The 25632-nt window shown below is 53.8% G+C and overlaps 6 protein-coding genes across 6 annotated transcripts; 1 reads left to right on the top strand and 5 right to left on the bottom strand.

The window, feature by feature from the left end:
• Positions 1-187: 187 nt before the first annotated feature.
• On the bottom strand, positions 188-1271 carry J3D65DRAFT_602438 (Inositolphosphorylceramide synthase subunit Kei1-domain-containing protein; the record flags this gene model as incomplete). Its single annotated transcript, XM_066798122.1, has 2 exons — positions 188-1165; positions 1233-1271. The coding sequence occupies 2 exons, from the start codon at positions 1269-1271 to the stop codon at positions 188-190; spliced, it is 1017 nt and encodes a 338-aa protein (XP_066656096.1).
• Positions 1272-1571: 300 nt separating this feature from the next.
• On the bottom strand, positions 1572-4575 carry J3D65DRAFT_569924 (P-loop containing nucleoside triphosphate hydrolase protein). Its single transcript, XM_066797625.1, has 2 exons — positions 3082-4575; positions 1572-3027 (listed from the first exon to the last, which is right to left on the bottom strand). The coding sequence occupies exons 1-2, from the start codon at positions 4368-4370 to the stop codon at positions 1743-1745; spliced, it is 2574 nt and encodes an 857-aa protein (XP_066656095.1). The 5' UTR covers positions 4371-4575; the 3' UTR covers positions 1572-1742.
• On the top strand, positions 4571-7272 carry J3D65DRAFT_587878 (Sec1-like protein; the record flags this gene model as incomplete). The annotated part of the gene is made up of 7 exons (XM_066797772.1): positions 4571-4879; positions 4930-4967; positions 5016-5103; positions 5157-5303; positions 5365-5567; positions 5619-6233; positions 6268-7272. Exons 1-7 carry the CDS (start codon positions 4846-4848, stop codon positions 7270-7272), a joined length of 2130 nt encoding a protein of 709 aa, XP_066656094.1. The 5' UTR covers positions 4571-4845.
• A 3139-nt stretch (positions 7273-10411) lies between these two features.
• On the bottom strand, positions 10412-14019 carry J3D65DRAFT_621893 (fungal-specific transcription factor domain-containing protein). Its single transcript, XM_066800011.1, has 4 exons — positions 13619-14019; positions 12530-13563; positions 12089-12457; positions 10412-12041 (listed from the first exon to the last, which is right to left on the bottom strand). The coding sequence occupies exons 1-4, from the start codon at positions 13817-13819 to the stop codon at positions 10874-10876; spliced, it is 2772 nt and encodes a 923-aa protein (XP_066656093.1). The 5' UTR covers positions 13820-14019; the 3' UTR covers positions 10412-10873.
• Positions 14020-16700: 2681 nt separating this feature from the next.
• Positions 16701-21402, bottom strand: J3D65DRAFT_667103 (SNF2 family N-terminal domain-containing protein; the record flags this gene model as incomplete). The annotated part of the gene is made up of 6 exons (XM_066802994.1): positions 16701-17172; positions 17230-17351; positions 17402-18310; positions 18368-18441; positions 18498-19083; positions 19138-21402. 6 exons carry the CDS (start codon positions 21400-21402, stop codon positions 16701-16703), a joined length of 4428 nt encoding a protein of 1475 aa, XP_066656092.1.
• Positions 21403-23748: 2346 nt separating this feature from the next.
• J3D65DRAFT_645491 (vacuolar calcium ion transporter-like protein /H(+) exchanger) lies at positions 23749-25520 on the bottom strand (the record flags this gene model as incomplete). The annotated part of the gene is made up of 3 exons (XM_066802215.1): positions 23749-23925; positions 23980-24805; positions 24856-25520. 3 exons carry the CDS (start codon positions 25518-25520, stop codon positions 23749-23751), a joined length of 1668 nt encoding a protein of 555 aa, XP_066656091.1.
• Between the last annotated feature and the right edge of the window lie 112 nt (positions 25521-25632).

The raw sequence follows: 25632 nt of genomic DNA, 5'->3' as shown, positions 1-25632 counted from the left end.
GGCCGCTCCAATGCAAAGATGCAATAAAGGGGGAAGGAAGAGGAGTACAAACGAAAAAAGGAAAAATCGACCCCAAGGCAACGACCATCCAATTCGTCTCCTCTAAACACCGAGTCGCGCCAGCGAGTCCCCAAAGCTAAGAATTTTTCGCACACAAGCAAGTCTTGTAGCAGTGGCCATTAAACAGCTAGTGGCTCTCGTTGGGAGCAGGGTCCTGGCCAGCGATCCTAGGCAGCTGCGGCGGGGGAGCAGGCGGGCCCGTTCCACTCCGTCGCCTCCTCTCCCTCTCGTGGACGCCTGGAGGCTCAAGGCTGCTGGTGTTCTTCTTGAACTTGCCGCCCATGCCGCGCATCCACTCGCCGTCCTCGTCCCTGCCGAGCCAGTACTCCTTGCCAAACGACACCATGAAGCGGCCCAGCTTGCCCTGCCAGCCCTGGCCCTCCTCGCGGGAGTCGGCAAAGGGGTTTTCGGCCAGCGTGTCCGAGGGGCTGCCCGTGTGCAGCGCGTATTGCGAGGCGGATGTCATCATGATGTGTTGGCGCAAGACGCTGCGCGCGTAGGCCAGCATGATGACGACGAAGTAGATGCGGACGGCCCAGAGAGCGCTGATGATGGAGATGCTCGTGATGCTGCCGCTCTGGAAGACGGCACCCCCGAGGCCGGCGGCAGGGAAGGAATCGGCGCTGCCTACACCTGCGGCGACGGCATCCTGGCCCGCCTTGTAGCCTGATGCAGGCTCCGCAACGACGCCGACTTCAGAGACGTTGTACTTGGGGTTCGTAAAGCCGGACGTGTCGCCAATCATCTTTCCACCGGGACCGCCGGGGGCGCCGTCGGGCTTGGTCTCGTGCGGGTGCTGCGCCAGCACCAGGAACCACGCGAATCCAAAGGCGACCGTGTACGCGGCATTGATGGCGGTATCGATAGCGTAGACCCAAGCCAGCGCCAGGCAGCGGAGGGGATCTTGTTTCCGGATATATTGCGCGAGGTAGACGGTCAAAAAGAGGGCAAGAATGGAGTAGATGTACATTGAGAGCTGGAGCGGCGAGACGTGGTAGCCTGTTGCGAGAGCGAGGATGCCGTAAAAGCCGGTGATTTTGTTTACAAGGATGGTAAGAACGATGAGCTCTACACCTGTTCGTAGGGACATGGCATAGAGAAATGTCTGTGGGCGCGAGGTCAGTCGGCGGGAACATGGAGCGTGGGTCGACGGGCAGGCAGTAGGCGCTCACCTTGGGGCGGGGCATCTCGAAAAGTGATGTGGCTGCCATGTTGTGAAAAGGCGGCCGTCGCGACCGTATGACTCGGTGGCTCCAGACAGTCCGCAGGCGTGGGAATAGAGGAGTCGCAGGTGTGAGGGAGAAGTGATGGCGAGCGGTGGTGTTGTAAAGGTCTGGCTGGGCGCGGGAGTCGCTAGGACCTAGCCTGACCTAACCGGCGGGCTGCAGTGGCTCCGTGGCTGGGCAATTTCCAGCATCCGGCTCCCGACTGATCCGTCGGCGCCACCACAGACGCTTACCTAAGCCCGGACGTGCACTTCCTCGTCGTGATGCGGGCAAGGTAGGTAGAGTGGAGCTTTTTTTCTATCTGCTTCGTCAATGCCTCGCTTGCCGCGGCTAAAAATACAGGGAATATGTAAGAATACAGCTGAGCTGCATGCGCTTTTGAACCCGCCATCTCCGCTTAACGCCAGTTCCTTCTAGCCATGTTGGCGTAAAATTCAATCCAAGAGATCATCGTGTTCACGAGGAATCGGCCTTTGAGGCTTTTTGTCCATCCTCCTCTTTTACTTGCTGGCTACCTTCGTCAGCGCCGTCTTCCGGCAATCGAGCCTTTGTGGGCTCCGAAATTTCTTCTCCTTGCTGGTTGCTGCGTTCAGCAAACTCCTCGGGCAGCGAGAAATCGTGTGCGTCATCTCCGGACACTGCCCCCGATTCCTCAGGAGCTTCAGTACTTTGGTCGACACCAGGCTCTTCGTCTGCATCTCTCGACATGGTCTCCGAGCCCTCAGAAGCTTCAGAGTCCTGCTTAACGCCAGACTCTTGAGGGACATCAAGGGCTTCATTTGATTCGTTGAAGCTCCCTTGGGGAAGAACTGGGCCAGAGTCGTCGGAGGCCTCGGCAGCATCGAGTGTTTCCTGGAATCGCTCCTGCACCGCCTCCGAGCTCCTCTTCAAAGCAGCTCTCCTCCGTGCAAGGAGTTGGTAAGCTCCTTGGCTCTGTTCCTCCAGATGCTTCTCAATCGCTTCCTCGACCAATTCTTTGGCTTTGAATGCAAGCGCGCGAGTTGCGAAAATGCCCGAAAATCGATAACTCAACCACAGGTAAAGGGTGAGGTTTTTGTGCAGAGTTTCCAGTTGGCTCAGTCTCATTCTGGGGTTGGACGACGTGTGCTCGTCCAGAATTTCAAAGCCGAAACCTGGAATATCAAGCAGAGCCCCAGATTTATTTTCGCCCACGCATTTGGCAAGCTCGATCAAAAGCTGGTTGTCCTGGGGGACTTCACCGCTTTTAGATCGCGGCATGGTGTTGGCCGGAGAAATCGCGAACGTGAGTCTCTCGGCCACTGACAGACCCTCGACGCTTTGAATAACATCTGCAATTGCAAGTTGTTCTTTCAACACACACATGTGGAACCGACCATGAACCCTGGAAAGCCCCACGAGCTGTAGGAGAATGAAGCTGAATGGTGTCCTTGGAGGGAAGAATGTGGCGAAACGCTCGACGATGGCATCCGGAGGAAAGATGCCGGCCGTTTTCAACGGTTGTGGCTCTTCTTTCAGGTTTGCCTTGATCCATTTGAAGTCTGATGGCTCTACAGCGGTTACGAGTCCGCCAGGGTTTTGCTTCTCGATTTTTTTACTTGCGGTTCCATCGCTGACAGCCTGGGCATCTTTGTTGGCTTCGTGCGCAGTCTTGAAACGTCCCGCACGGCCTGCGATTTGTTTGAAGTCCGGCAAAGACATCCTCACGACTTCAAAGCCATTGAATTTGTACGTCGAGTTGAAAATGATTCTTTTGATGCTCCTGTACGGTGTTAGTGAACTTGTGCCAGTGGAATTCGTGCGAGCCTCGACCTACAGATTCAGACCCATGCCAATGGCATCACTGGCCACCAGGATGTCGTAACCGCTGTCGGGATCGTTGAACAGGCGTGCTTGGTGGGCACGGGTTTCTGGGGGCAGACTTCCGTAAACAATGGCCACTTGAAGGCCGTATTTCTTCTGGATGTTGGCCTTGATCATGTGGATGTCCATCTTTGAAAAAGCAACAATGCAATCGCCAGGTCGCAAGCCCTTCAGCTCCGGTCCAATGGCTTTTTTGTCCATTTCCAGGGGTGTCAGACGCTCATAATTCCGAACTTCAAAGTCCTCGCCCATTGAAGCGGCCAGTGATCTGATGAGAGGAACACTCCTAGCTTCTCCACATAAATGCACCTCATCTGCTTGGACACCTAGAACAGCCTGAGTCCAGGCCCACCCACGCTCAATGTGACCAATCATCTGAATCTCATCGATGACAGCCACCTTGATTTTGCTGGCGAGAGGGACCATTTCGACAGTGCAGGCCGTGATTTGCAAGTTTCCTTCGTGTTGTGAACGTCTTCTTTCTTCGCCAGTAACCAAATTGGCAACAATGCCCTTTGCATTCATGCGCGTGTAGACTTCGTGCGCCAAAAGCCGCAAAGGTCCGGCATACACACCGCCCAGTTCTTCGAGTCGTTTGAGAGCATGATAGGTTTTCCCGGAGTTGGTAGGACCAACATGCATGATGATTTTCCTCGGGCTGGACCGAGTCTTGGAGAACCATTCCGTGGGATAACGCAGATCGGCCATGGCCTTTTGGGAGCTGAACAAGTCCTTGTCGATTAATTTGCTGGCAGCAAGGTGGCCTAGGAAGGCTGTCTCGATTTGTTTGTTAAGACCAGTGGGACCTCTTTCCTGGAAAGCTTGCTGCAGTGTTCTCCACATGTGGCCCAATTCTTCGGCTTGGCCATCTTGAGGTCGTGCATAAGAATAGAAGTCTCTGTCGACGGCCTTCACAAAACTAGCCCAGGCTGCATGCTTTCGAGCCGAGTCCAACCCCATGCCATCGAAGACAGTGGTGTTTTTCAAATCTTCAGCTTGATCTCGAAGGCGAGCGTTGACCATTTTCTTGAAAAATATGGGGTTATTGGCCCTGTCCTTGAGCTGTGGAGAGGCCACCGGAGGCGGTTTGCGTATATTGACATTGGGAGACCTGCGGTGAGCGCCCGCAACGCGTTGGAGTGAAGAGGAAACGTGAAAAAGGGCACACGCTGGGCGCGGCAGGCTACGGCGGACGGGGTTGTAGAGCAAACATGGCTGCGGGCGGCGGGCGGTCGTTAACATGGGCCAGCAGGAGAATTGGTGGGCTTAGAGGGCGAGAAGAGGCGTCGAGACGAATAATGGCAGCGCGGACGGCGGTCAATTGTCCAGCATGAAGATGGTCATTGAAATTGTGTCGGCAAAAAGTGGCGCGCAACGCCGATGCCTAGGTGGCGCCGTCGCCGTCGCCGTCATCACCCTTCCCTTCCGCTCCTTAGGTAAGGCGAGTAGCAGACTGCGGTCCTAGCACAGCTACCGTACTCGGTGCCTGAGCATCCACATCAACTCCACATCCGCACCCCCGTCTCCGTCCCCGTCTGGAAGCTCCCTGAACGCGTCGCTCGTCGCCCTGCCTTCTTTTTCACCTCCTCTTGCTCACCCCATCCGCCGGCCCATTGCGACTCTGGCTTCCTGCGCTTCGCTTTGACGTAGCGCCCCGCGCCCCGCCATCCCCGACGCTTCTGACCCGCAACACGGCTGCCTCGCGCCCTCGCTCAACATGGCGTCCTCCATGATTGACATACAGCGCGACAGTATGCTTCGCACCCGACTTGCTGTTGGCGGATCCCGCTGACATGTCCAGTCATACTCGATACGATTCGCAACACTGCCCGCAAAGAGGTGCGCCTTCGAACCGTTGCATTCTACCCCGTCTAACAACACGCCCAGTGGAAAGTCTTGGTCGTCGATGAGGCTAGTCGCAAGCTCATTGACAATGTCGTCAACGAGGATGATATTTTGAACGAGAACATTACGAGTACGCAATCTTCCTGGTTTGACCACTGGCTTCCGCGCCTGACTTGCCGCCAGATATCGAGCAGATCATGGACCGCCGGCCCATGAATCAAGATATGGACGTCATATACATACTCTCTCCACAGCCACACATTGTGGACTGTCTCATGGCAGATTTTGAGCGCCGACGCTACAGAAAGACCTATCTAGTCTGGACATCGCGTTCGTCATCTTCCCTCATGCATGCATCCTCCAAGCCCAAAACGCGCTAACGCCCCAGCAGTGCTCCCGGGACCTTTGCGAGAGCGGATTGACAGATCAGCAATGGCACGGGAACAGATTGTACTGTTCAAGATCCTCAGCGCCGAGTACTTTCCACGAGAGTCGCATCTAGTCACGTTCCGAGACCCGTGGAGCTTTCCAGTCCTTTACCATCCGCAATGCAACAATTTGATCAGACGACACATGGAGGAGCTGGCTCAGAAGGTATGGGAAACGATTATATGGATTTTGAAGGTGGAGCTGACTTGTGTTGAGATTGTATCCATATGCGTATCGCTCGGAGAATACCCCACGATCCGCTACTACAAGCCGAGAAATCCGCTTCACGAAGCAAGCGTCCTCTGCGCGCATCTGGCCCGATTCGTTCAAGAAGAAATTGACAAGTACGCAAAATATCATCAAAACTTCCCGCCTCCTTCGAATCGACCCACCGGAATTCTCTACATTGTGGACAGATCTATGGACTTGTATGCGCCGTTGATCCACGAGTTCTCCTATCAGTCCATGGTTCACGATCTCCTCCCCGTCAAAGATGGCGACAAAGTCACATACAAAACAGTCCTCAACGAAGGCCAGGCAGACGAAGAAGAGAAGGAAATGGAAATTGGGGAAAAGGACAAGATTTGGGTCGAAAACCGCCACCGACATATGAAGGATACGATTGAGAAGTTGATGAGCGATTTTCAAAAGTTCATTGACGAAAATCCTCACTTCACCAAGGCAGACAGCAACAACGCCAACAATCTGAACGCGATCAAAGACATGCTTGCTGGCCTACCTCAGTTTCAAGAGATGAAGGGCGCTTACTCGTTGCACCTTAGCATGGCGCAAGAGTGTATGAATCTGTTCCAAAGGAACAAGCTGCCCGATGTATCATCAGTTGAGCAGGCAAGTGGATCATGAGCCAAGTAATATTTGCGCTAACCTGTCGCAGTCTTTGGCCACCGGTCTGGACGAAGATTTTAAGAAACCGAAGAACTTGGCGGACCAGTTGGTGCGCCTTCTCGACGAGGACACCATCAAACACTCTGATCGTCTCCGACTGATTGCCCTATATCTGCTCTACAAAAACGGCTTGTTGCCTTCGGATCTTCAGATGCTACTCGCGCATGCACAATTGCCCCCTCAAGACACCGCGGTCCTTCAGAACCTGGGATTCCTGGGGGCTCGCGTGGCGAAACCCTTGAAGGACAAAGAGCCGCCGCCTCCGCCGCTCTTCCCGTCCAAGCAACGAAATGGTGCCGTCGATGAAGAGTATGCGCTGTCCCGGTTTGAGACGAGTCTCAAACGCATGCTTGAGGACCACATCCGTGGTGTGCTCGACGAGAATGTTTTCCCCTTCACCAAACCGCAAACCGGTGCCGCAGCAGATTTCGCCGCTTCGCAAGAGAGCATGGCCGCGTCCTCTCTCCGTTCGGCCAAACCAACCTGGGCCAAATCCCGGCTCAACAACGTCGAGCCGCGCCAGCGCGTCATCGTCTTCATGGCCGGCGGCGCAACGTATTCAGAGTCGCGCGCGTGTTATGAAATCAGCCAGACAACTTCCCGCGAAGTATTCCTGGCAACTTCGCACATGCTCTCTCCTGGACTCTTCATGCGTCAAGCCAGTGACCTCAGTGCGGACAGGCGACGACTGGGAATCCCGGCAGACTTGCCAAAGCCAAAGGCCCCAGAGCACTTGTTTGAGAAGGAGCCCACGCCCCCAGCACCAACCCCACCACCCCACAAGAAATTGGGAGAATTGCAGGCCATGGCACCGCTTCCGCCAACACCGCCAGCAGCTCAAATGCAAAATATGAACCTCAATGGAAGAGCGCCGAGTCCTGCTGTGAGTCAAGCACCGAGTGGAAAGCCGGAGAAGGAGAAGAAAAAACACCACTTCTTCTCATCAAAGAAGTACAAGTCGTAATAGCATGGAAGTTCAAGCAAGGCCTTTGGGATTTTGGGCAACAGGCGGGTTTGCATAGCGGGAGAAGCAGCAACGGCGTTTCGGGAGGCTTCAAATCACCTTGACGGTAAACAGAGCCATGTCATTTGGACCACTTGTTAATAAGCTTCGTCGTAGCATTGGACTGGTAGTGAAGGGAGGCGACGAACAAGCAGTCAGACTATGCGCGTTGGACCCTGCGGACTGTTTAATGTGAGTTTTCGAACCAGTCTTGATCATGACCAATGCAGATGGAAGGTGTCTACTTGAACCGGAAATTCGCCTCCCTATCCAGTTTCTACACAATGTCGGGGCGAACAGACAGCGCGTTCGGATTCCCCGATCCAGCCTGATTACACACCGTCGTTTTGCATTTGGCGTCAGCGCGCGAGATCCGTCAAGTTTCTCAATTGGCTGGCTGCATAAGGCAAACAACCCAGCTCCCCATCCTTGTCACCCTGGCCAAACCGACGTCACAGCGTGCCACCCCTCCAGCCCACACCGGCAGCCCGCACCATCCCTCCAAGAAGCTGCGGCAACAGCTCCAGAATATGACGCTGACAAGGCCAACCGCCTTGCAAGTAGCATACAACTAAATATAAGCTGTAGCTGCCGGCACAAGCTACCTCTTGTTGTGCAACCACCTCTGTTCTACAACATCCTCCTAATTCAAGAACTTTCCTGTTCCTTTCAAATCAAAAATGAACGGCAACAAATCGAAGATGCCCGCCAGACCGTCCACCGCCAACGGTTCTGCTGCTGATCACCACACGAATGGCGCCTATAAGCCGGCGTCCAATGGCTACACGCCCAAGTACATTCCGCCGCCGGAACCCGCTGCTGCACCTGCGCCTTTACCGGCCCCCAAGGTTGAAAATAAGATTCATCTGCCAAAGTATTTGGACGTGACGACAATGACCGATCTGGTCGAGCGTATCCAAGGTAACGTCTCCAACTAGCTCAGACCAATTGTCTTGTTCAATCACAAAGCCGAGAGCCATCTCAGTCCTTGTGCTCCATGGGGACTTCTTTGAAGATCTGCTCACGCCTGTCCCTTTCTTCCTAATCGTCCCTAGAAAGTTGCAGTCGCTGACGGCGCCACAGAATCCGCGTCCATCATCTTCCCCGCCACGCAACGTTTGCGCGTATCGACCGCAGTCGCTCCGTCGGGCTTGTGCCACGCGGTCGTCGCTGCGCCCAAGAACGAAGAGTCCAAGGCGAGCCGCTATAAGCTCGTGCTCAAGGGGCCAGGTGTGATTGTTTCCAAGGACGACCCGGGGAAGGGAAGGAGAGAAGCGCTTGCTGCGCTGCTTGAGGAGGTGGAGAGGAGGGTGGGAAAGGAATTGTTCACGTGAGTAGGAGAGAATGGTTAGCTTTTGGGAGAGGATGAAGGACAGGGTTATGATTTACGATAGTTTACTCGCAAGGAAGGGTAGATTTGATGTTTTCGTTGTGGAAAATAATGATGCTACGGTTGTTCTCATGTCTTCTATCAACTGTCTCTACTTTCAAGGCTCACGTTCTCAGTAAAAATCGCCTTTTCAACGCGTTGCGCGCCTCTCCCATTGAAGTGGAGAATCGTGAGTTCCTCGCTTGTCCAGCCACAACACCATGTATCTTGAACATCCAGGGTCCGAAAAGGTGTCGCTCCCGTCGCAAGGGCTGCTATGACGTCACTAGCCCGGCGCCCCAGACAGAAGCATGCATCCATGTCTCGCCTCAAACGCAACAAACCTGCTCCCAGACCTATCGTGAAACAGTCCGCCGGTCCCCTGCCGTCCCTTTGACCACGGTAAAGGACTGAAGGATACCGAATCGCCACCGGTTTCTACGCGTCATGTGTCTAGGAATTTTTCAGCTTTGCTCTGCCTGATAGAGCGGATTGTATGTCTGAGGAGCACTGTGTAGAGAGAAGATGCACAGCTCTTTTCTTTTCGAAGACGTGAGATCTGCTCGCCACCCAACATGCCGACCACGAAAGCCGTTCGACTTCTTCAAAGATCCGACCCTGCTGGTCCGTCTGCTAAACTGCCATGTCGATGGATGACCGGTCGCGATCGACCTGGAAAAAGACTTCATGGAGTTGCCTTGAAGGTCAACCAGACTTTCCAAGCAAGAAGATCGCTTTCCCGCTCTGAGAGATCCAGCCTGGACCTCAAAGAACAAATCCACTTCCAAAAACAAGGAAGTCCGACCTTTGACAGACCGGCGCCGATTCATCAGCCAATGCCATTATGAACACATCGAGAAAAGATGTACGCTGCTTATCCAAACGCTCTCTCCCACGTCTTGGTGGCTATGGTTTCATCGCCCGACGGTCGCGGCGACGCTAGACCCTGTGAAGCAGTCGTGCAGCAATTTGGATGCGGTGGATGCATCGAAATCTAGACCATGACGTGCGGCTGAGAACTCTGAGAGAGAGCAAGAGGATGTGAGTTTTGAGTCTGAGAGTTGTGTAAGCGTGGGCGATCAGTGAGGATGGGAGCGTGGGAGGCATGTCTGCAAGAGGAGTAGTCACTCAAAATGCAAACTTCAACATTTGAGGCTCCTGTGCTTCTCGAGACCCTCTGTTGTCTGACGATATGTCGAGTCCAAGCACTCTTCAAACGTTCAAAATGAAGAATATTGACTTGACGATGACCGGCGTGGAGCGCCAGAAAATTGACACTGAACGTCGATGAAGTCAAGCGGGCAGTCACCTTGCCAACACTTGCGCAGTCACCCGACACGAACCGACAAAAAAGCAAAATGAATTAGGACCAAGGGGGGATTCGAACTGAGGAGCGTAAGTTAGTTCATCTTGCACAGAGGCCAAGTAGTCAAACCCGGTATGTAGACGTAGCCAACTTCGCTATCCGACCCTTTCCTTAGTCCATGATTTTTGGACCAAAGTTTTAAAGATATATACTTCAAAAAACTCCAGGTTGGCCAAAGTCGCGGCTCCTCGCAACTCTGCCGCAGACACTCTGCACGTTTGCCATCTTTGTGCTTTGCAAGGCATGCACGTTGGCCCTCTGCGCACGAACCGTTTGGATATCTCCACCCCCATACTCAAGGCGGTTTGAAGGCTCCTCAAGAGGCTGAACTGTCAACGACAGCAGGCGGAGCGCGTCCCAATTCAGTCATGCCAAACAACGGTATCTAATTTCGTCTTTAGGTATGTATGAAGCAAATCAAACAGAGCTGCTTCCCCCGACCGCAAGGAACGCCGACCCAGCCAAATAGCCAGTGACTCTTTTTGCTCTCCCGAAGCCAGCCAACAACTAAGCAGACTAGTGGCCCAGTTTCGCACTTTGGCCGTCCGTCCGTCCGCCCGCCATGTGCTCAATGTGTTTTGTTGAAACTTTCATCATCATTGCGTGTTTCGTTTTCGGCTTGCCTCCTTCCTTTCTCCTGAGTCGCTTCAAAAATGGTAGCAGGGGCTGACCTCGACACAGAAGGGCTTGGGCCCGTTGGTTCATGAAAGGCAGAGAAGAAAAGATGGATATGAACACGGAGAAAGGTAAATCGGCCTCGAGACAAAGAGACAAACAATTCAGGAACGGAGGCAAGACCCAAGACCATCGACCGACGACAAAACTCCTCATTGATACCACTCCTCCTCGTTATACAGATTTGCCAACGCTCCAAACCGCAGTCCGCCAAAGTCTGGTATCCCTGACGAACCCGCCGCCGTCGCGGCCGAGGTGTTCACGCTACCATCGGCACCCACTTGCGGTCCTGTTGTCCTCGTGCTCGCCGGCAATCCATTCAAGCTGGCGCCAAAAGGCCCCGCCGTCGTGGTAGGGCTCGTCGCGTTGAGATTCCCGCTGGCGCCGCTGCCAGACGCTCCGAGGTATGCGTCCTCGCCGCCGCCCGAGCCAGCCCGGCCAACGCCCCAGTTGTCGAAGCCGAGAGCCAGGGCGCTCTGATCGCGGAGCCACCAGCTGTCCTGGCTTTCGCGCAGCAGGGCGTCGACGCCGCCGAAAAGATCGCAAGGTGAGCCGCCTGCTTGCCGTTGCTGCTGCTGATGTGAGGCGTTTGTGGTCGTAGACGCGGGCGTCGCGGGGTTCTGCTGTGGCGTGTGAATCTGCGCATGCTGGACCGCTCCAGGTCGTGAATACTGCATGTCGGGTGCTGTTTGAGGCGGGACCGTGTGGCTGCGGTCCGTCTCTTGTGTAAGGGATTCAAAGGCTGCGTTGACGGTAGAGCTACCAAAGATGCCGTTTGGACTCGTGGATGGAAATCCAGTAGGATCCATGTAGCCGTAAGTTGCCAGATTTTTAGGCACAGCCACAGGTCTGGGTTTCGCTGGCTGAGTTGGTGGGCTGAGACTCTTCCTCGAGATGTTCTCCGAATATGATCCAAACTTGGAATCTGTGCGGGCAAGGACGGCGGAAGCCTCTTCAGGTAACTCCACGTTCCATTTGCGGGCTAGAATCGAGAGGATGCTTAGGGTCCGCCGGGCGCAGAGCCAGCCTTCGGCGATTTCTTCGAGATGTTTGAGGCCATGAATGATATCTCTCCGAGCATTCTTTTCAGGGAGATTGAGAAGGTGGATGGTGCAGGCCGAGTGAGTAATGTACACGGCCACGTTGCAGATTTGACGCAGACCGTGGGAGCGCTTGTACAGCCGCAAGAGCTTCGAGACCGATTGAGCCGCTTGCGTACATAGTTTGCGGGGCGAAACATTAGGAGGCAAAGGCGAGCTTTGCTGATTGTATTTGAGGAAAGGACGGAAAAGGTGTATGTATAGAAGTTGAAAGAACATGCTGCGATCTGCTTAGCAAAGACCATTGAAAAGCAGTTGATGACTTACTGCATGACGAGCATTGATGGCAGCCCGCCTTCTTTGGGCTCAAGCTCTCTTGGGAGATCGCGACGCCAAGCCTCGAGCCTTTGGTGGAGTTCGCTCAGTTTCTTGAGCTCTGCTTGCTTGCCTTTTGCCTTGTCCATGTCACTGGGGTTGTAGAAGGCGTTCATCAAATCGTTGCTAATCTCACACAGAGAGGATATCTGGCGCGCAACAGCCCTGGTGCGAGCTGGCTGCGCATTTGCTTGGCTGAACCCGGAATCAGTGTAGGCACACCAGATCTCCGAGTCTTCGTTTGGGAAAACTTCAAACTTGGGAACGGTAATGAGACTTGTTGGCAGCTGAGGCAATCGTCCCAAGTAATTTGACCAACACCTGTGTGCTAGTCAGCAAAGGTTGAACGCCTAATGACTGAAAAACTCAAAGTTTTGTCGGTAGCCAACTTACTTGTCAAAGAGGAAGCAGCCCCAAAACGTGACTCGGCGGGCATCTTCCTCGTCATCGTCCAGCGAGCGCTGACCAGAGAGCCCTCCCGAATCTAGGTTTAGACCAAGGTCACAAGCCATTCGAAAACTCATGCCACTGTAAACCCATCCCTTGGCCTCTCGGCCACAGCCGGCCTCGCGGACCGACATGAGCGCAAGCGCCTGAACGGTCGTCATTCTGGGTTTTTCGTGCTCGTCATTTTCCATGATGATCCGCTTGGCCTCCTTGAAAAAGTGATCTCCTGCCGTCGCTGAGTCTTCTCGATTTGCGCGAGCGCCCGGTAGCGAGGTAAAATGGCACCCGAGGGCCAGCATTGCATTTACAAGAAGCGGAGTGCAGTATTTGCGCCCATTTTCCCCCGGCGGGTTTCCAAGTAGGAAGTCTCGATAGAAGAGACTCTTTGGCAATGTCGTGAAAAACGAATAGTGCCAGACAAAGTACATGTTGATAAGGTGCATCACAAGTTCTCGATCTGTGGTGACGCGGGTCCACGAGGTGATGGGGTCCTCTTGCTGCGCGTATTGGTCGAGCATCGATGCAGATAGCTCGTTGTCGCTGTCCTCAGCGCCTTGATTCAGGTATATCAGGTTCGACGTTCCACCAATATATCTTTGTGACCCGTCTTCCAGCCTCAAATGCCCCATTTTCCCGGACAACTGCGTTTCAAACGTTGGCTGAGCTCCTGGCGGCGAGTCGCTGAATGGTGATATTTCCTCGTCCACATCGGGCAGGCCTTGTTCCTTTATGAGTATTTGTTCTGCGACCATGTCCAGACTCTCGCAGGTCCGTATCTGCCGAACCAAACCGGGAACCTCATCTTCGGGGTAGTTTAGGATGGCTTGTATCAGGGTTTCCAGGGTCGAGTTCTTGGTGCGCAGCTGGTCAATGTCGTTTTTGTAGACGCCCTTGCGTCGATGATCGGAGCCTGGGTCGTAAACGCACTCGGTGTTGTAAACGGAAGCGCAAGCGGCGCAGGCGGGAGTGTTGCCATCGCACTGCAAGCGCCAGAGTCAGCGACGATCTCCTGGAAACATGGACGTAATAGCTCGCCTTTGATTTGCGGCGTCGGCACGCTATGCAGGCGGTGCTCACGCAGCGGCGCTTGGCCTGGTCGTCCATGGCATCTTTGCGCTTGTTCCTGGGCCGCACCTTTGCGGCTTTTGCGGCGACGGCGAGCTGCGACTCATCGGTGGTCGGGCCGCGCGACTGGGTTGTGATCTCGCGAGAGAGCATCCTCGAGTCCGAGTCCATTGACTCGCATTGCGTGAGATCTCTTCACACAGGTCGGCGGGAGAAGGTGGGTACTACCAGCGGGACGGGGATTGCGGGACGTGGGCGCGAACAGCGGAGGTGGGGAGCAGTGCGAGACGCAGAGACGCAGGCTGTCCGCTCATGTGTCGAATGTGGTGACAACAGCTGGTCGAGCATGGCGTGGTATCGAAGGATGAGGGTTGAGATTTTGTCAGCAGAGTCCCTAGCCGTACATCATTGTGGCCGTGTGCAGTCATTCGCTCCTCCCACGCCTTATCAGCAAACACCACAACCCCAGACTGCTTTTCCCTGCTGCTCCTCCGCACCCGCACACTACCGGCCGCTTCGGCAACTTGGACCTGCCGCGCGCCTGGCCGTACCTTAATTCTGCGGATCCCACGAGATCGTCTTGTGCGTCGTGCGCCATCTCAGGACGTGCCTGGCTCTCACACGTCACCCCACCGGCCACTGGAATTCTCAACACCACGGGCTCTCCCTCAGACCCCGTAGCTACCACTCGCTCTTTTCGACTTTCAGCTCTGCTTCTTCGGGATGCGGTATTTTTGAAAGCCCTCCTCGGCCGTCCATCGAGCCTATGAGATGGCCCGCCAGCGCAGGGCGGCACAACATGCCAGACATGAAGCCTATCTGCCCAGCCCTGTGGGTTTGGCAGCTGGCTTGACCTCTCATACGCCAGCAGACACAACCTCAAGAGCACTAGGCAGTCTTTCCTGCAGAACCCGTTTTGTTTGGATAAGGCTTATCTAGGCGCGGTGATAGGCTGACAAAAGCAAGCATGCCATTGGGCTGTGCATTTTCTGCATCGTCTTGGGAGAACTAGACGATAGCACCGTTGCAATTGACTTGGCTGACTTTGTAGAGGTTCAGAGTTCTCCTGTACAATTATCTGCATCTGGGAGGCCCAAATCAACAACATCTTCGCTCTGCGTCACCGAATGCCAAAAGCAAGGACCACCTCGCAAAAACACCAGAATCTCCGCAGGATCCAGCATGAGGAAACGTCTTGACAATAAAAATGAAACTGTCACGCTGAGATTTCAGTCCAAAAGGAGATTTGTCAAGCGGTAGGAGAGAGCCACGTTGATTGCTCAATTCTCATGTTCTTAAGCTCGCCAGCTCCGTAAACATAATGGTGCTTGTCAACCATGTCCTTGCATAGTCGCCTTCGTGCTGCAGGCGCTACGTTTTGCGGCAGCGGTACTCTAATTACGGTCAACGTTGGTGCGTTCTTGGGCGGGCGTTCTGGTGGTTGGCGCGGCGGCAAAGTGTGAGCAGCGATGTTGATGTTGAGGTGGTGAGAGTAAATGTGGAGGTTGACATGAGCCTGGTAAGCCAGGAGATGTGGGCCGCGACTGTGGTTGTGCTGGTCTGAAATGACGGCAAGGTCGTTCGAGAGAGAGCGGGGCGTATTAGGCATTCGGCTCACGCAGCCAGCTGCTGGTGCGTCCGGCATTGGAGCATTCGAGCGTTCGGTTTGGAATAAACGTTCAATGTTAAATGGCATGGCCAAAAAGGGTAACTTGGTTGGTGGTCGCGGGCAAGGCTGCGGTGCGGGTTCCGGCTGGGAGCATTCGAGCGGTCGTTATTCAACAGTCGTTCGATGTTAAATGAATTCCCTGGCCAAAAAGGGTAACTCGGGTGGTACGTAGGTCCGTACATGTAGTGGGCAAGGCTGCGGTGCGGGTTCCGGCTGGAAGCGTTCGACCGTTTGTTTTTGAGTAGACTTTTGGTGTGAAATATCACGTCCAAAAAGGGTAGCTTGGGTGGTGGTTGCCTAGCAGGGCTGCGCGTACCAGCTGGAAGCGTTCGAGCGTTTGCCATTCAATAGACGTTCGAAGTTGATGTCACTTCCAAAAAGGGTAACTCGGATGGTAATGGGCAGGGCGGGTTCCAGCTGGGAGCGTTCGAGCATTCGTCTTTTTATAGACGTTCGATGTTTAATGTCACGTCCGAAAAGGGTAACTCAGGTAGTGGCGGTTGGCGTCCACACAGCCAGCGCTTGGACGGAGCATCCGGCCTGGGAGCATTCGACCGTTCGTTCTTCAATAGACGTTCAATGTCAAACGTCATGTCCAAAAAGGGTAACGGCTTTCCAAGCGGACAAGATCGGGCGCAGCGACGATGCCGCTGCAGCCGGAAGGTCCGACTGGAAGCATTCAAACGATCGTTGAACGCAATGGCCAAAAAGGGTAACTCAGGTGGTTAGCAGCGCCGTCCCTTACAAGACGGACAAGATCGGACGCAGCGACGACGTCGCTTACGGTCTCTCTCTACACGTTCAGGCCCGGCGCAACACACTCTTTGCCCTCGTCTCAAGATTACGTCCTGAGCCATCCATTGTAAGCAAATCATCATTTTTTGTTTGAAGCAACCTGAGCAAGAGCTATCCACTAGTAAAGGCTTTCAGTCCCCTGAGCCCACCCCCTTTTTGACTACCCCATGAGTGGGGAGTGACCAGAGACCTCCTCTGGCTCCCGGAGAACCGTAGACTTCCTCTCGTGCCTGCCGTGATTGATATCCGTCGCAAATAGATCCGTCCACCTGAGTAGAGCTGAGCAAATGAAGCAAAAGCAAGCACCTCCCTCCCTCCCTCCCTCCCTCCCTCCCGGCCTGTGCCAAATTTTTGTGGGAACCAGAAGCAAGCAAAAATCGACCAGAATAAGTCCCCCCAAACCAAAAAAGAAAAGAAGAAAAGTGTTAAAGCTTTTGTGCAGGCAAGTCGTCAAGGGGGGGAAACCAAAAGACAGGGAAAGTACCCAATGGGGTAATGTGTCCAACCAGATCCATCAATTGGGCAGACACCAAGCATTTTCGCATCTTCGACCGTCGAAATGAAATGGAAAGGAGGAAAGGAACCCACTCATTCCTCGTCGCCTTCGTCCTCGGAGTCCTGGTCGAAGCGGGGCACCGTGTCTTGGTTTTCGACGACGATGAAAGGCCTTCCCGTGCCCTCATCTTCCTCGACCCGTCCGAACAGCCGCATCATCTCCACAATGGTCAACTTCTTGCCCTCTGATTTCTCGTCGCCCATGACGCTGTCGATCTGGGCTTGCTTCCGGTTCTGCATGGCGATCATTTCCTCGTCGATGGTCCCCTGAACGGTCAGTTTGGTCAGGCTGCAGGCCCGATTCTGTCCGATGCGGAAGACCCTGCCAAATGCTTGCTGCTCCAGTCCTAAATTCCACCAACTGTCGACGGAGATGACGTGGTTGGCCATGGTGAGGTTGAGGCCGATTCCGCCGCACTTTAGGCTGGCCAACATAATCTTTATTTCTGGCTTTTCGCCGAAGCGCTTGATCGTTGTGTCTCGTTGATCAAGACTCATTTTGCCGCTGGGTAAATGGTTAGCGACCATGTAACCTTGATGATTTGTTTGGTGGCAGACATACTGGAATTCGCAGTAACCCCAGCGCTCCTGCTGACAGACTTTCGCTAGGATTTGAATTATCGTCACGAATTGAGTGTAGATGATGATTTTGCAACTAGGGTCCTCTTCGAGCCAGTTCAAAACCTGTTCTTGTCAGCTACTGTGCCATGTGCGGATCTCGCGAAAAAGCACACCTGGGACTTAACGGCAATAGTCTTCGCAGATGGCAAAACGCTACCATTCAGGTCGATCCAGTTCTGGATGATCTCCTCATCACTCTTGTTGTCCTTGGCCTTCTTGCGTGGCTTCCTCTTCCAATACCTTGATGTTGGTCCGGCCTCTGAGTCTGACTCGAAGTCTTGCGATTGCACAACCGATTCGAGTTCGTAGTTGCCGCAGGGGATTGCCTTGCTGTATTCATCCTGGCACGTGGAGCAACGGGCATGCTGGGTTCCTCGGGCGGCTGCCCTGTGCTGCACCTGTTCAAGGCACATATTGCAGTAAATGTGGTAGCAAGACGTGACCATGGGGTCCTCAGGGAGTTGTCGACATTCTGAGCAGAGCGTGCGAGCCTGAAGCTCCTCCCATTGTTTTCCTTGACGGAGTGTCGCCAGATACTTGCCGAAGTTGTAAGTCAGGCCATGCATCATGCCAGTCTTGACTTGTTCGTCTGCTTCTGGCAGCTCATACGGCTGCTGAGTACCATCTTCCGATGATGTCGAAGGATCAGGTTGGTTTGCGACACTGTTTTGGGCCAGGATCCGGCGCAGACCGACTATTTGCGCTTCCCTTTGGTCGTCAATGTGCCCCTCAACCAAGGTCAATTGTGCCAATTTTTCGTGATCTTCAGGCAGCAACAAATCCCGCATGACAGTCTCGACAAGAATCAAGTTGCCCGTCATTTGTCGAAGTCGCAGCAGCATGACTAGCACGTTCGAGTAGTTACGCTGAAGTGTGTTGTCTCGAGAGAAGGAATTGATTTTCTCGATCATGCGCTTCCGCACGATTTCATAGACGGCGCGCTCCGTATCGTTGAACTTGCACACCTGGGTGTATTCTCCTGCCTTGGGAAGTTTCAAGATCGGCACACCGAAGAGTCTGTCCTGAAAACAATACGCAGTCAGCAAGAAGCAGCTGTTACGTTTCAAGGGTCTTCTTACTTTGTGCGTTCTTCTCAACATAAAGGATTGAAGGATCAATTCCAGTCGCTGGAGCTTTTCAGCCTCGTTGTTGCCTAAGTGTTGTAAATAAGAAGCGCCAGCAAGGAAATGGAATTGGTGGGGTAGATACCATAGTAGTTGGCTTTGAAGATGCGGAAGCTCCCGGTGCTCGGAACCTTGAGAAACTTGAAGTAAGCGTAGAGCTCGAGTGGTCCATTGAGAATCGGGGTTCCGGAAAGCGCCCATCTGAGCTCAGCTGATATTTGGCGACAAGCCAACGATGTGCGGCCTTTGTGATTCTTGATTTGTTGCGCTTCGTCCAAAACGATGCGGCGGAACTCCACATGGTGGAGCAGACCCTTGTGCTTGTCGAAGAATTTCTTCCACCATCGCTGCTTCTCCTCGCTTGTCTGCAAGTGCAATGGAATTTCGCCCTTCGGAAAGCTGTGCATGACTTCATAGTAAGTAGTGACGACGATGTCGTATGAGGCAAGCATTTCCGGTCCGTCGTTACTGTCGATCCGGGAGCCAGAACGATAGGTCATGACCTTCATCTTGTTCTCCTTGACCTTGACGTGTTTTTCTATCTCGCCTCTCCATTGCGCAACCAAGGTGGACGGCACGACTATCAATGTGGTCCGTGGTCCTGGATCTTTCGTTCTCCTTCGAAAGAGAAGGTCGTTGACAATACAGCTCAGCGTCATCACCGTCTTTCCCTGCACAGTTTGTTAGCAGAAAACCCTCAAATTCTTGGAAAAGGATTGACTTACAAATCCCATGGTATCGGAGCAAATTCCTCCCTTCGGAAGATCGTCTCCACGCTCTCTTTCTCTCATGAACCCTGCTCCGATCACCTGGTAATTCCTCAAGGACGACTTCATACCGTTTACGATCCAGTCACCCTTTCCGTCTACTTTGCAAGAGCCTTGACCCGCAAACTTCTTCGTGGCTTCATAGAGATCTTTCTTGTCCAGCTGGGCAGACTTCTTGTGTTCCAAAGGCACAGTAGCAAGCAGACGCTTGAGGGCTTCATCCTTTCGAGTAATGGCCCTTTCTTCATCCCTGTAAGTTGCAGGGTCGGCTTCATTTGCGTTTGCATCTCTGATGGCATTGGCAGTCAAAAGCGACCCAGTATCAAGGAGTCGACCTCCAGAGATGGCGTCGGTCTTCTTGCCCTTGCCCTTCGGCGCTGCCTTTTTCTTTCCTTTCCCCTGGCCATTCTTGACGCCGGGTGGTCGGCCGACCTTTTTGAGGGCGGTACCGAGAGCATTCGCCAGCTCCTGTTCCGTATCGTCGGATTTTTTGACTCGCTTCTTGCTGCGGTTGGGCTCGTTCTTCGTGTCAATTTCCTCCGGAGCGAGCTGGTCCTGGTCCACATTTTCATCTTCGTGTTCTTCGTCTTCGGCAGGTCGCTTCCGAATTGCCAGATTCATTTGAGGGGAACGTGAGCAAAATAGAGGAACCTCACTGTTGTAGCGAGGGCCGCCGGTCCAGTTGGCTTCCTCGTCAACATCACGTTCCGGGGACGGTGATGGCAGTGCGCGAGCTTCTTCGGCAACGCGCTTTTTCCGTGCTTTTTCTTGCGATCTGCGGCGGAAATAGTCGATGTCGTCCTCCACCAAATTGATGCCGGCTTCTACCTTTGCGTTGTGGGATTTCTCAAACTCAGCAAATTCGGATGCCGCAAGCGCATTTTCGTCCTCCGGCTGCGGTCGAAGGTGGACTGGAACATAATTTGTGGCTTCTTTGGAAGAGGACTCTGCGGGACTGCGACTCTGACCCTGAAAGCAAGAGAGTGCAAAGAAAAAATCGGCGGGCTTGCTCTCGTTCGGCTTTGGTTCCGATTCATCTTGCTGAGGTGGACTGGCAGCAGAAGACGTGATGGCCAGTGGATCGAAACGGTCTTTGCTGTGGGCATGGGAGCTCCCCAAGCCATCATGATTGACCTGGTTCGGACGTGCAGTGTCTTCGTCTCCATTGGACGAGTGTCGATCCATATTGACATCTTCTACCCGGTCCAAATTAGCAGTGTCGTCTCCGTTGGACGAGTGTCGATCCATATTGACATCTTCTACCCGGTCCAAATTAGCAGTGTCGTCTCCGTTGGACGAGTGGTGGTCCATGTTGACATCTTCGCCCTGGTTCACGTTCTCACTTTCGCCTACGTCGGACTGGTGTCGATCCATGTTGGCAACACCGACCTGGTCCGCGTTTTCTGTGTTGCCTTCGTTGGACTGGTGTCGATCCATGTTGACGTCCGGCGGGTCGAATACTCCTTGAACACCGACTTCAGGCTCTTCCAAGGGCTCATCGATAGTGGAAGCTTGGTGATCCTGGGCAGGCACTGGCGGAACCTCGATTGACTGGATAGGGATGTCGCGAGAGTACAGAGACGGCGACTGAGAAAGGACATGATTCGGATTTCGTGGAATCTCGTTTGGAAAGTCCGGCTCGGAAGAAGATGTAGTCTCACACCGTGCAGGCTCAAAAGTGCTGAGGCGAGCACGCTGGGCTTGGTCGTCGTTGTCCTCTCCTTCGTCAAGAATGATCAGGTCTCCTGTTCGAACGCCGCCACCTCGAGAGTCGGTCATAACCATGTCCTCTCCGCTATCCTTTTTGTTGACTTCGATGGCATCGCCGTCACCGTCGCCGTCACCGTCGCCGTCACCGTCGCCGTCACCGTCGCCGTCGTCACCAGCACCTTGCTCCTCGCTGCCGCCATTGTCGTTGGTACCAGCTTCAGCAGTAGCAGCAGCAGCAGCACTGCCGGCCGCGGCGTTGGCGGCGTTGTCATCGTCATCGTCGTCGAGGACAATTGGGTTGTTCTTCGCGTGGCCCACGTCTGCGTACGGCTTGAAAGTTGCCGGTACCCAGGCATCATCGTCACCATCGTCATCCTCTTGCTTTATCTTGACGTCATCGAGGCAAATCGGGTGGTCGTTGTCATTTCCGAAGCCTGCATACTTGGTCGACGAAGTGGGAAACCAACTGTCTCCAAAGTCCTCGGCTTTGATCTTGGTGGTATCGGTGGGCATGGCCTCCGAGTCACCATCTCGCCTTCTGACTGCCGGCCGGGAGGTAGTAAAATTGAAGCCAGGTGCCATCATATGGGCCTTGCTTCGGTAGATCTTGGTGGTAGTCAAGCAGGCGACGGTCTGGCACGCTGTCCGTCGATTTGGTTTCTGTTTGAGATATAAGCTCGTGTTCGAAGCACTGGGGTGGCGGGAATGGAAATGAGGAAGGCGAAGAATCGACTTGGAGTGTACTCACGAGTGCTCAAGTCAAAACTGCAGTCGATTTTGAGAGAGCCAGGAAGCGGCGAGTTAAGCGAGCCGATTGCAGTGATGTTGAAGAGGTGAGTATGAGGGCGCGTAGAGATGTTTCAGGCTGGGAGCTTTTGAAATTGTCGGTCGTGAAGCCGTGAGTGATTGGCGTGGACTCGAGTTGCAGGTGAGAGGGTGGTTCGATCGACGGATGACCAGATTTTGTTGCTGCTTGTGATGGAACACAAGTCGATGCCCGCTTGGAACGAGTCGTCTCTGTGAAGTTTTAACGTCAGCTTGGACGAGGGAAGCAAGAAGACGTAGAGGATTGAGCGTAGAGTTGAGATTGTTGAAGATGAAGTGAAGGTGGGTCGAGTAGGTTCGAGGATGATGAAGGGAGGAAGACGTGAGAAGACGAGGTGGCTTGCAAGAGCTCCAAGCAGATCAACCGTTGGAAGTGAGGCGCTTGCTCAGAAGCGAAGTGGTGAAGCAAGAGAGATGTTGAAGATTGAGAGTGGAGGCGAGGTCGACGAAGAAAAGACGAGGGTCGGATCAAGAGACCCAAGCAGATCACTCACCAGTTGGAAGGTACCCGCTCGCTTCGAGGGAAGGTGTGATGAACCAAGAAGGTATTGTGGATTGTGGATGTATTGCGTGCAGTCGAGGTGGGTGAAGAGGAGAGGGAGATGAGATGGGACGAGACGCTTTTGAAGGTCCCTGCGCTGGGCCTCGGAAGAAGACGGCAGATCGAGCAAGCTTGGAGGGTGCTTGCCTTTTCGGGACGTGGGACGGTGCAGTGAGAGTGTTGAGGGCAGGGAATCGTGGAGTCGAGGGTGATGAGGAGGAGAGGGAGGCTAGATGGATGAGACGGGCTTTAAAGAGCTCTTGCCGAGGACCTCAAGAAAGAGGACGTCAGGTCATGGACCAGCGGCAGGTGCCTGCTTCGTAGGGGCATGAGAGGGCGGAATGTGAGTGTCGAATTTAGGGTGGAGGGAGTCGAGGTTGGTGAAGAAGAGAGGGAGGTCGGATGAGATGTGACGTTTTTAAGTGTTCCTTACCCGGTTGCCGTGGGAGGCGTCAGATCATGCAAGCGCGGGAGGTGCTTGCTCAATGGGGGCGGACGCCGGAGAATTCTACGCTGTTGCGGAAGAGAGATACGGTGAGGTTGACGTGGATCGGGCACAAGATGGTATCGAAGGGAGAAGGAGCGCATCAGCCGAAAAGGCGAAGATATGTTCAAAGCCCCTCGCAAAAAGAGATCTAGTCGGGCTCGGGGAAGTGCCTTCCAAAGCAGGTAGAGATTTTGACAGAAGTGTGAACGATTGAGTCTTGTCTCAGATGTTCATGACGTTTTGGAGGGACGAGGTAGAAATGGGAGACATTCAACCCCGTAAAGTCGTCATTGCGGTCGGAGTGCTGGCCTGCAGATCTTTCAGAGGACGGAGGAGCTTAGCTAGGACAACATTACCGTTTCCAGATCGTTTTGGAAAGTAGACAAAGCGCTTTTGAGCGTACAGTCCAAAACCACAAGTCATCGATCCAAATTATCTTAAAGATTTTTGCAAGGGCTTCATATTTTTCCCCTCTTCCGAGCGGCCTTACTGACTAACAGGTTTTGAACCGGAAAATGGAGTGTGAGAAATCCAGAAAGCTGAAAAAGGGCCCGACAACCAGACAGGCAGAAACGGAAGCAAGTATTGAGACATGAAAAGAGGAAAGAGAGAAAAGAGAAATCGTAAAAGAGGCAATGGTAGAAAAATCCACCACCACGCCGGTGACTCCTGCAACGAAGCGATTTCCGTCCAGACTCGCTCACAAGTGGCCGAATCGGTATTATCCCATTAGATACTAGAAAAGCTTCCCAAAGCCGATGAGCGGAAAGGGGGGGATTGCGGGAGGGGTAGTTACTTTGCCAAAGCGCTTTTCAACCAAGAAAAAGTTAAAGTCTTTTCGAGTGCCAAAAAAAGTTCTTCGAAATCGTTAGGTGCAAGAACCGGGAGAGGGGGTATGCCGTAGACGATCCAACACGCAGGCAACACGGACACTCCGCCGCCATGCTCAAGTGCGATGAGTTCCAACACCAAAAACGCCCAGCTCGTGCTCGCGCAAATCAAAAGTTTAGGTCGGGGTGACAAAGGCAGCAACGGCTATGATGAGGTATGTCGTCATCAGCAGCATGCCCTCTAGCCAGTGCGACTTGCCGTCGCCGATCAGATAGTTGACGAGGAGGACGGAAACGAAGAGAACGACAATCTGGAACGCCTCAAAATCGAGGTTCATGTCGTCCTTGCCGAGCTAATCGGGTGGTAAGCATGTTGTTCAGATTCGGTGGAGATGGGGCCAACTTACGATCCAGCCGATCAGAACGTTGACCGGGATAACGAGCAGCGCAATTTGCATGCTAGAGCCGACAGCGACACCAATGGCAAGGTCCATCTTGTCCTTCATGGCGACAGTGACAGCCGTGGCGTGTTCTGCTGCATTTCCGACGATGGGAAGAAGGATGAGACCAAGGAAAGTTTCGGACATGCCTTTGCCATTGCCCGCGACAGATTGGATGTTGTCGACCATGAACTCGGAGCAGAATGCAACCAGGACAGTCGATCCAGCAAGGGCAACGAGCGCACCCCAAACGGTCAAAACGGGGACTTCCTCCTCATCCTCATCGTCGTCTTGAACGAGGTTGTCCTGGTTTACCTTGCCGCCTACCGCAGAGGCAGCACCGGCGCCGACCTGGGCAATGCCTTTCAGGGCAGCTCCCTTTTCTACCTGATTAATCTTTTCGACCTTTTTGCCGGGCTCGTTGTACATGGTAGCATGAGTCTTGAGCTGGAACAGCAAATAGCAGCCGTAGACGAAAAGAAGAATGACAGAGGTTCCGCGTGATAAAGCATCCGTGTCGACCAAGTCACCGACTTCGTTTGACGGCTCGACATACAACCTAAAAACGGTGGGAATGATAAGACTGGCGACTGCGAGTGCCAGCAGACTCGCAGCTGTTTGAGCGACAGTGACGTTGAAGAATTGCTCGAGGCGGTTGACACCTCCAAAGAAGAAGCACATGCCCATAACGAGAAGTAGGTTGGACAGCATGCTTCCAATCAGGGAAGTCTTGGTAATGACAATCTCGTCCTTGACGAGGGCTTGAATACCAACAATCAACTCGACAGCATTTCTAGACGGAAGTCAGTCCCCGAAAATTTTGGACAGTGCTGCAAAACTTACCCAAACGAGGCATTGAGCAAACCTCCAAGCGTCTCGCCGATGTGGAGAGCAAGCTCCTCAGTGGCATAGCTCAGCATGCCAGCAAGTGGGATGATGGCGATGAAGTTGATGACAAAGACGATGATGCCGTTGAGATGTGCATAGTTGACAGCAAAGCCCGCCGGGACGGCCAGGAGCAGAATGTTGACCCACGATCCAAATACGACGTGTTTGAATTGAGTCCAGGGGGTGATGTGCGGCCTTTTCCTCGTCTTGCTCGTGTCATGGCGCTCTGGCCCCACGTCTCCCCCAGACGTCTCAGTTCTGCCTGGTCTCCTCTGCCTTGCGCTGTTGACGGTTGTACCAGTGCTGGCCGAATCCTTGGGTTCCGTAAGTGCCTGCATGTTCAGCGGCTGTGCAGAGGTGGGATCGGTGGCTGCATGGTTGACTCCAGTGGTCTGCGAGTCCTGGCCGCGGCCCAACTCCGATGCGTTCTGAACGCAACCTTCAGAGTGCGCTCTCGAAGCTCCAGAGCCTCCGGTCGACGGCCGCGGATTCTCCTCATCATAGAGAGAGTCGCCGGTATGCGAAATTTTGCGCGCCCATGGATTCCAATTGGTCTTGCTCTTGCCAACCTTCCAAGCCGTGTGCCGAGCTTTAGACTTGATGGTATCTACGGATGGCATAGTAAGCGATTGATCAGTGTGCGGTGGAATTGCGCGAAGGCCATTTTGTTGCGGCAATCTTGGGGCAAAACTTGGGGAAACATACGCATGGTTGGAAAAGTTGGGGAGCCAA

The sequence above is a fragment of the Phyllosticta citribraziliensis genome (assembly GCF_038025025.1).
Source record: "Phyllosticta citribraziliensis strain CPC 17464 chromosome Unknown J3D65scaffold_5, whole genome shotgun sequence".
Lineage (NCBI taxonomy): Eukaryota > Fungi > Ascomycota > Dothideomycetes > Botryosphaeriales > Phyllostictaceae > Phyllosticta > Phyllosticta citribraziliensis.
Note: the sequence above shows the minus strand (reverse complement) of the source record. Positions and strands in the feature narration are given on the sequence as shown.

Coding starts and splice junctions, on each gene's coding strand:
- J3D65DRAFT_569924 (XM_066797625.1), bottom strand. CDS start 4,370: ATGTTAACGACCGCCCGCCGCCCGCAGCCATGTTTGCTCTACAACCCC. Junction 3,028..3,081: donor ATTGGCATGGGTCTGAATCT/GTAGGTCGAGGC, acceptor AACACCGTACAG/GAGCATCAAAAGAATCATTT.
- J3D65DRAFT_621893 (XM_066800011.1), bottom strand. CDS start 13,819: ATGGACTCGGACTCGAGGATGCTCTCTCGCGAGATCACAACCCAGTCG. Junction 13,564..13,618: donor GCCGACGCCGCAAATCAAAG/GCGAGCTATTAC, acceptor TGGCGCTTGCAG/TGCGATGGCAACACTCCCGC. Junction 12,458..12,529: donor GGCTGCTTCCTCTTTGACAA/GTAAGTTGGCTA, acceptor ACTAGCACACAG/GTGTTGGTCAAATTACTTGG.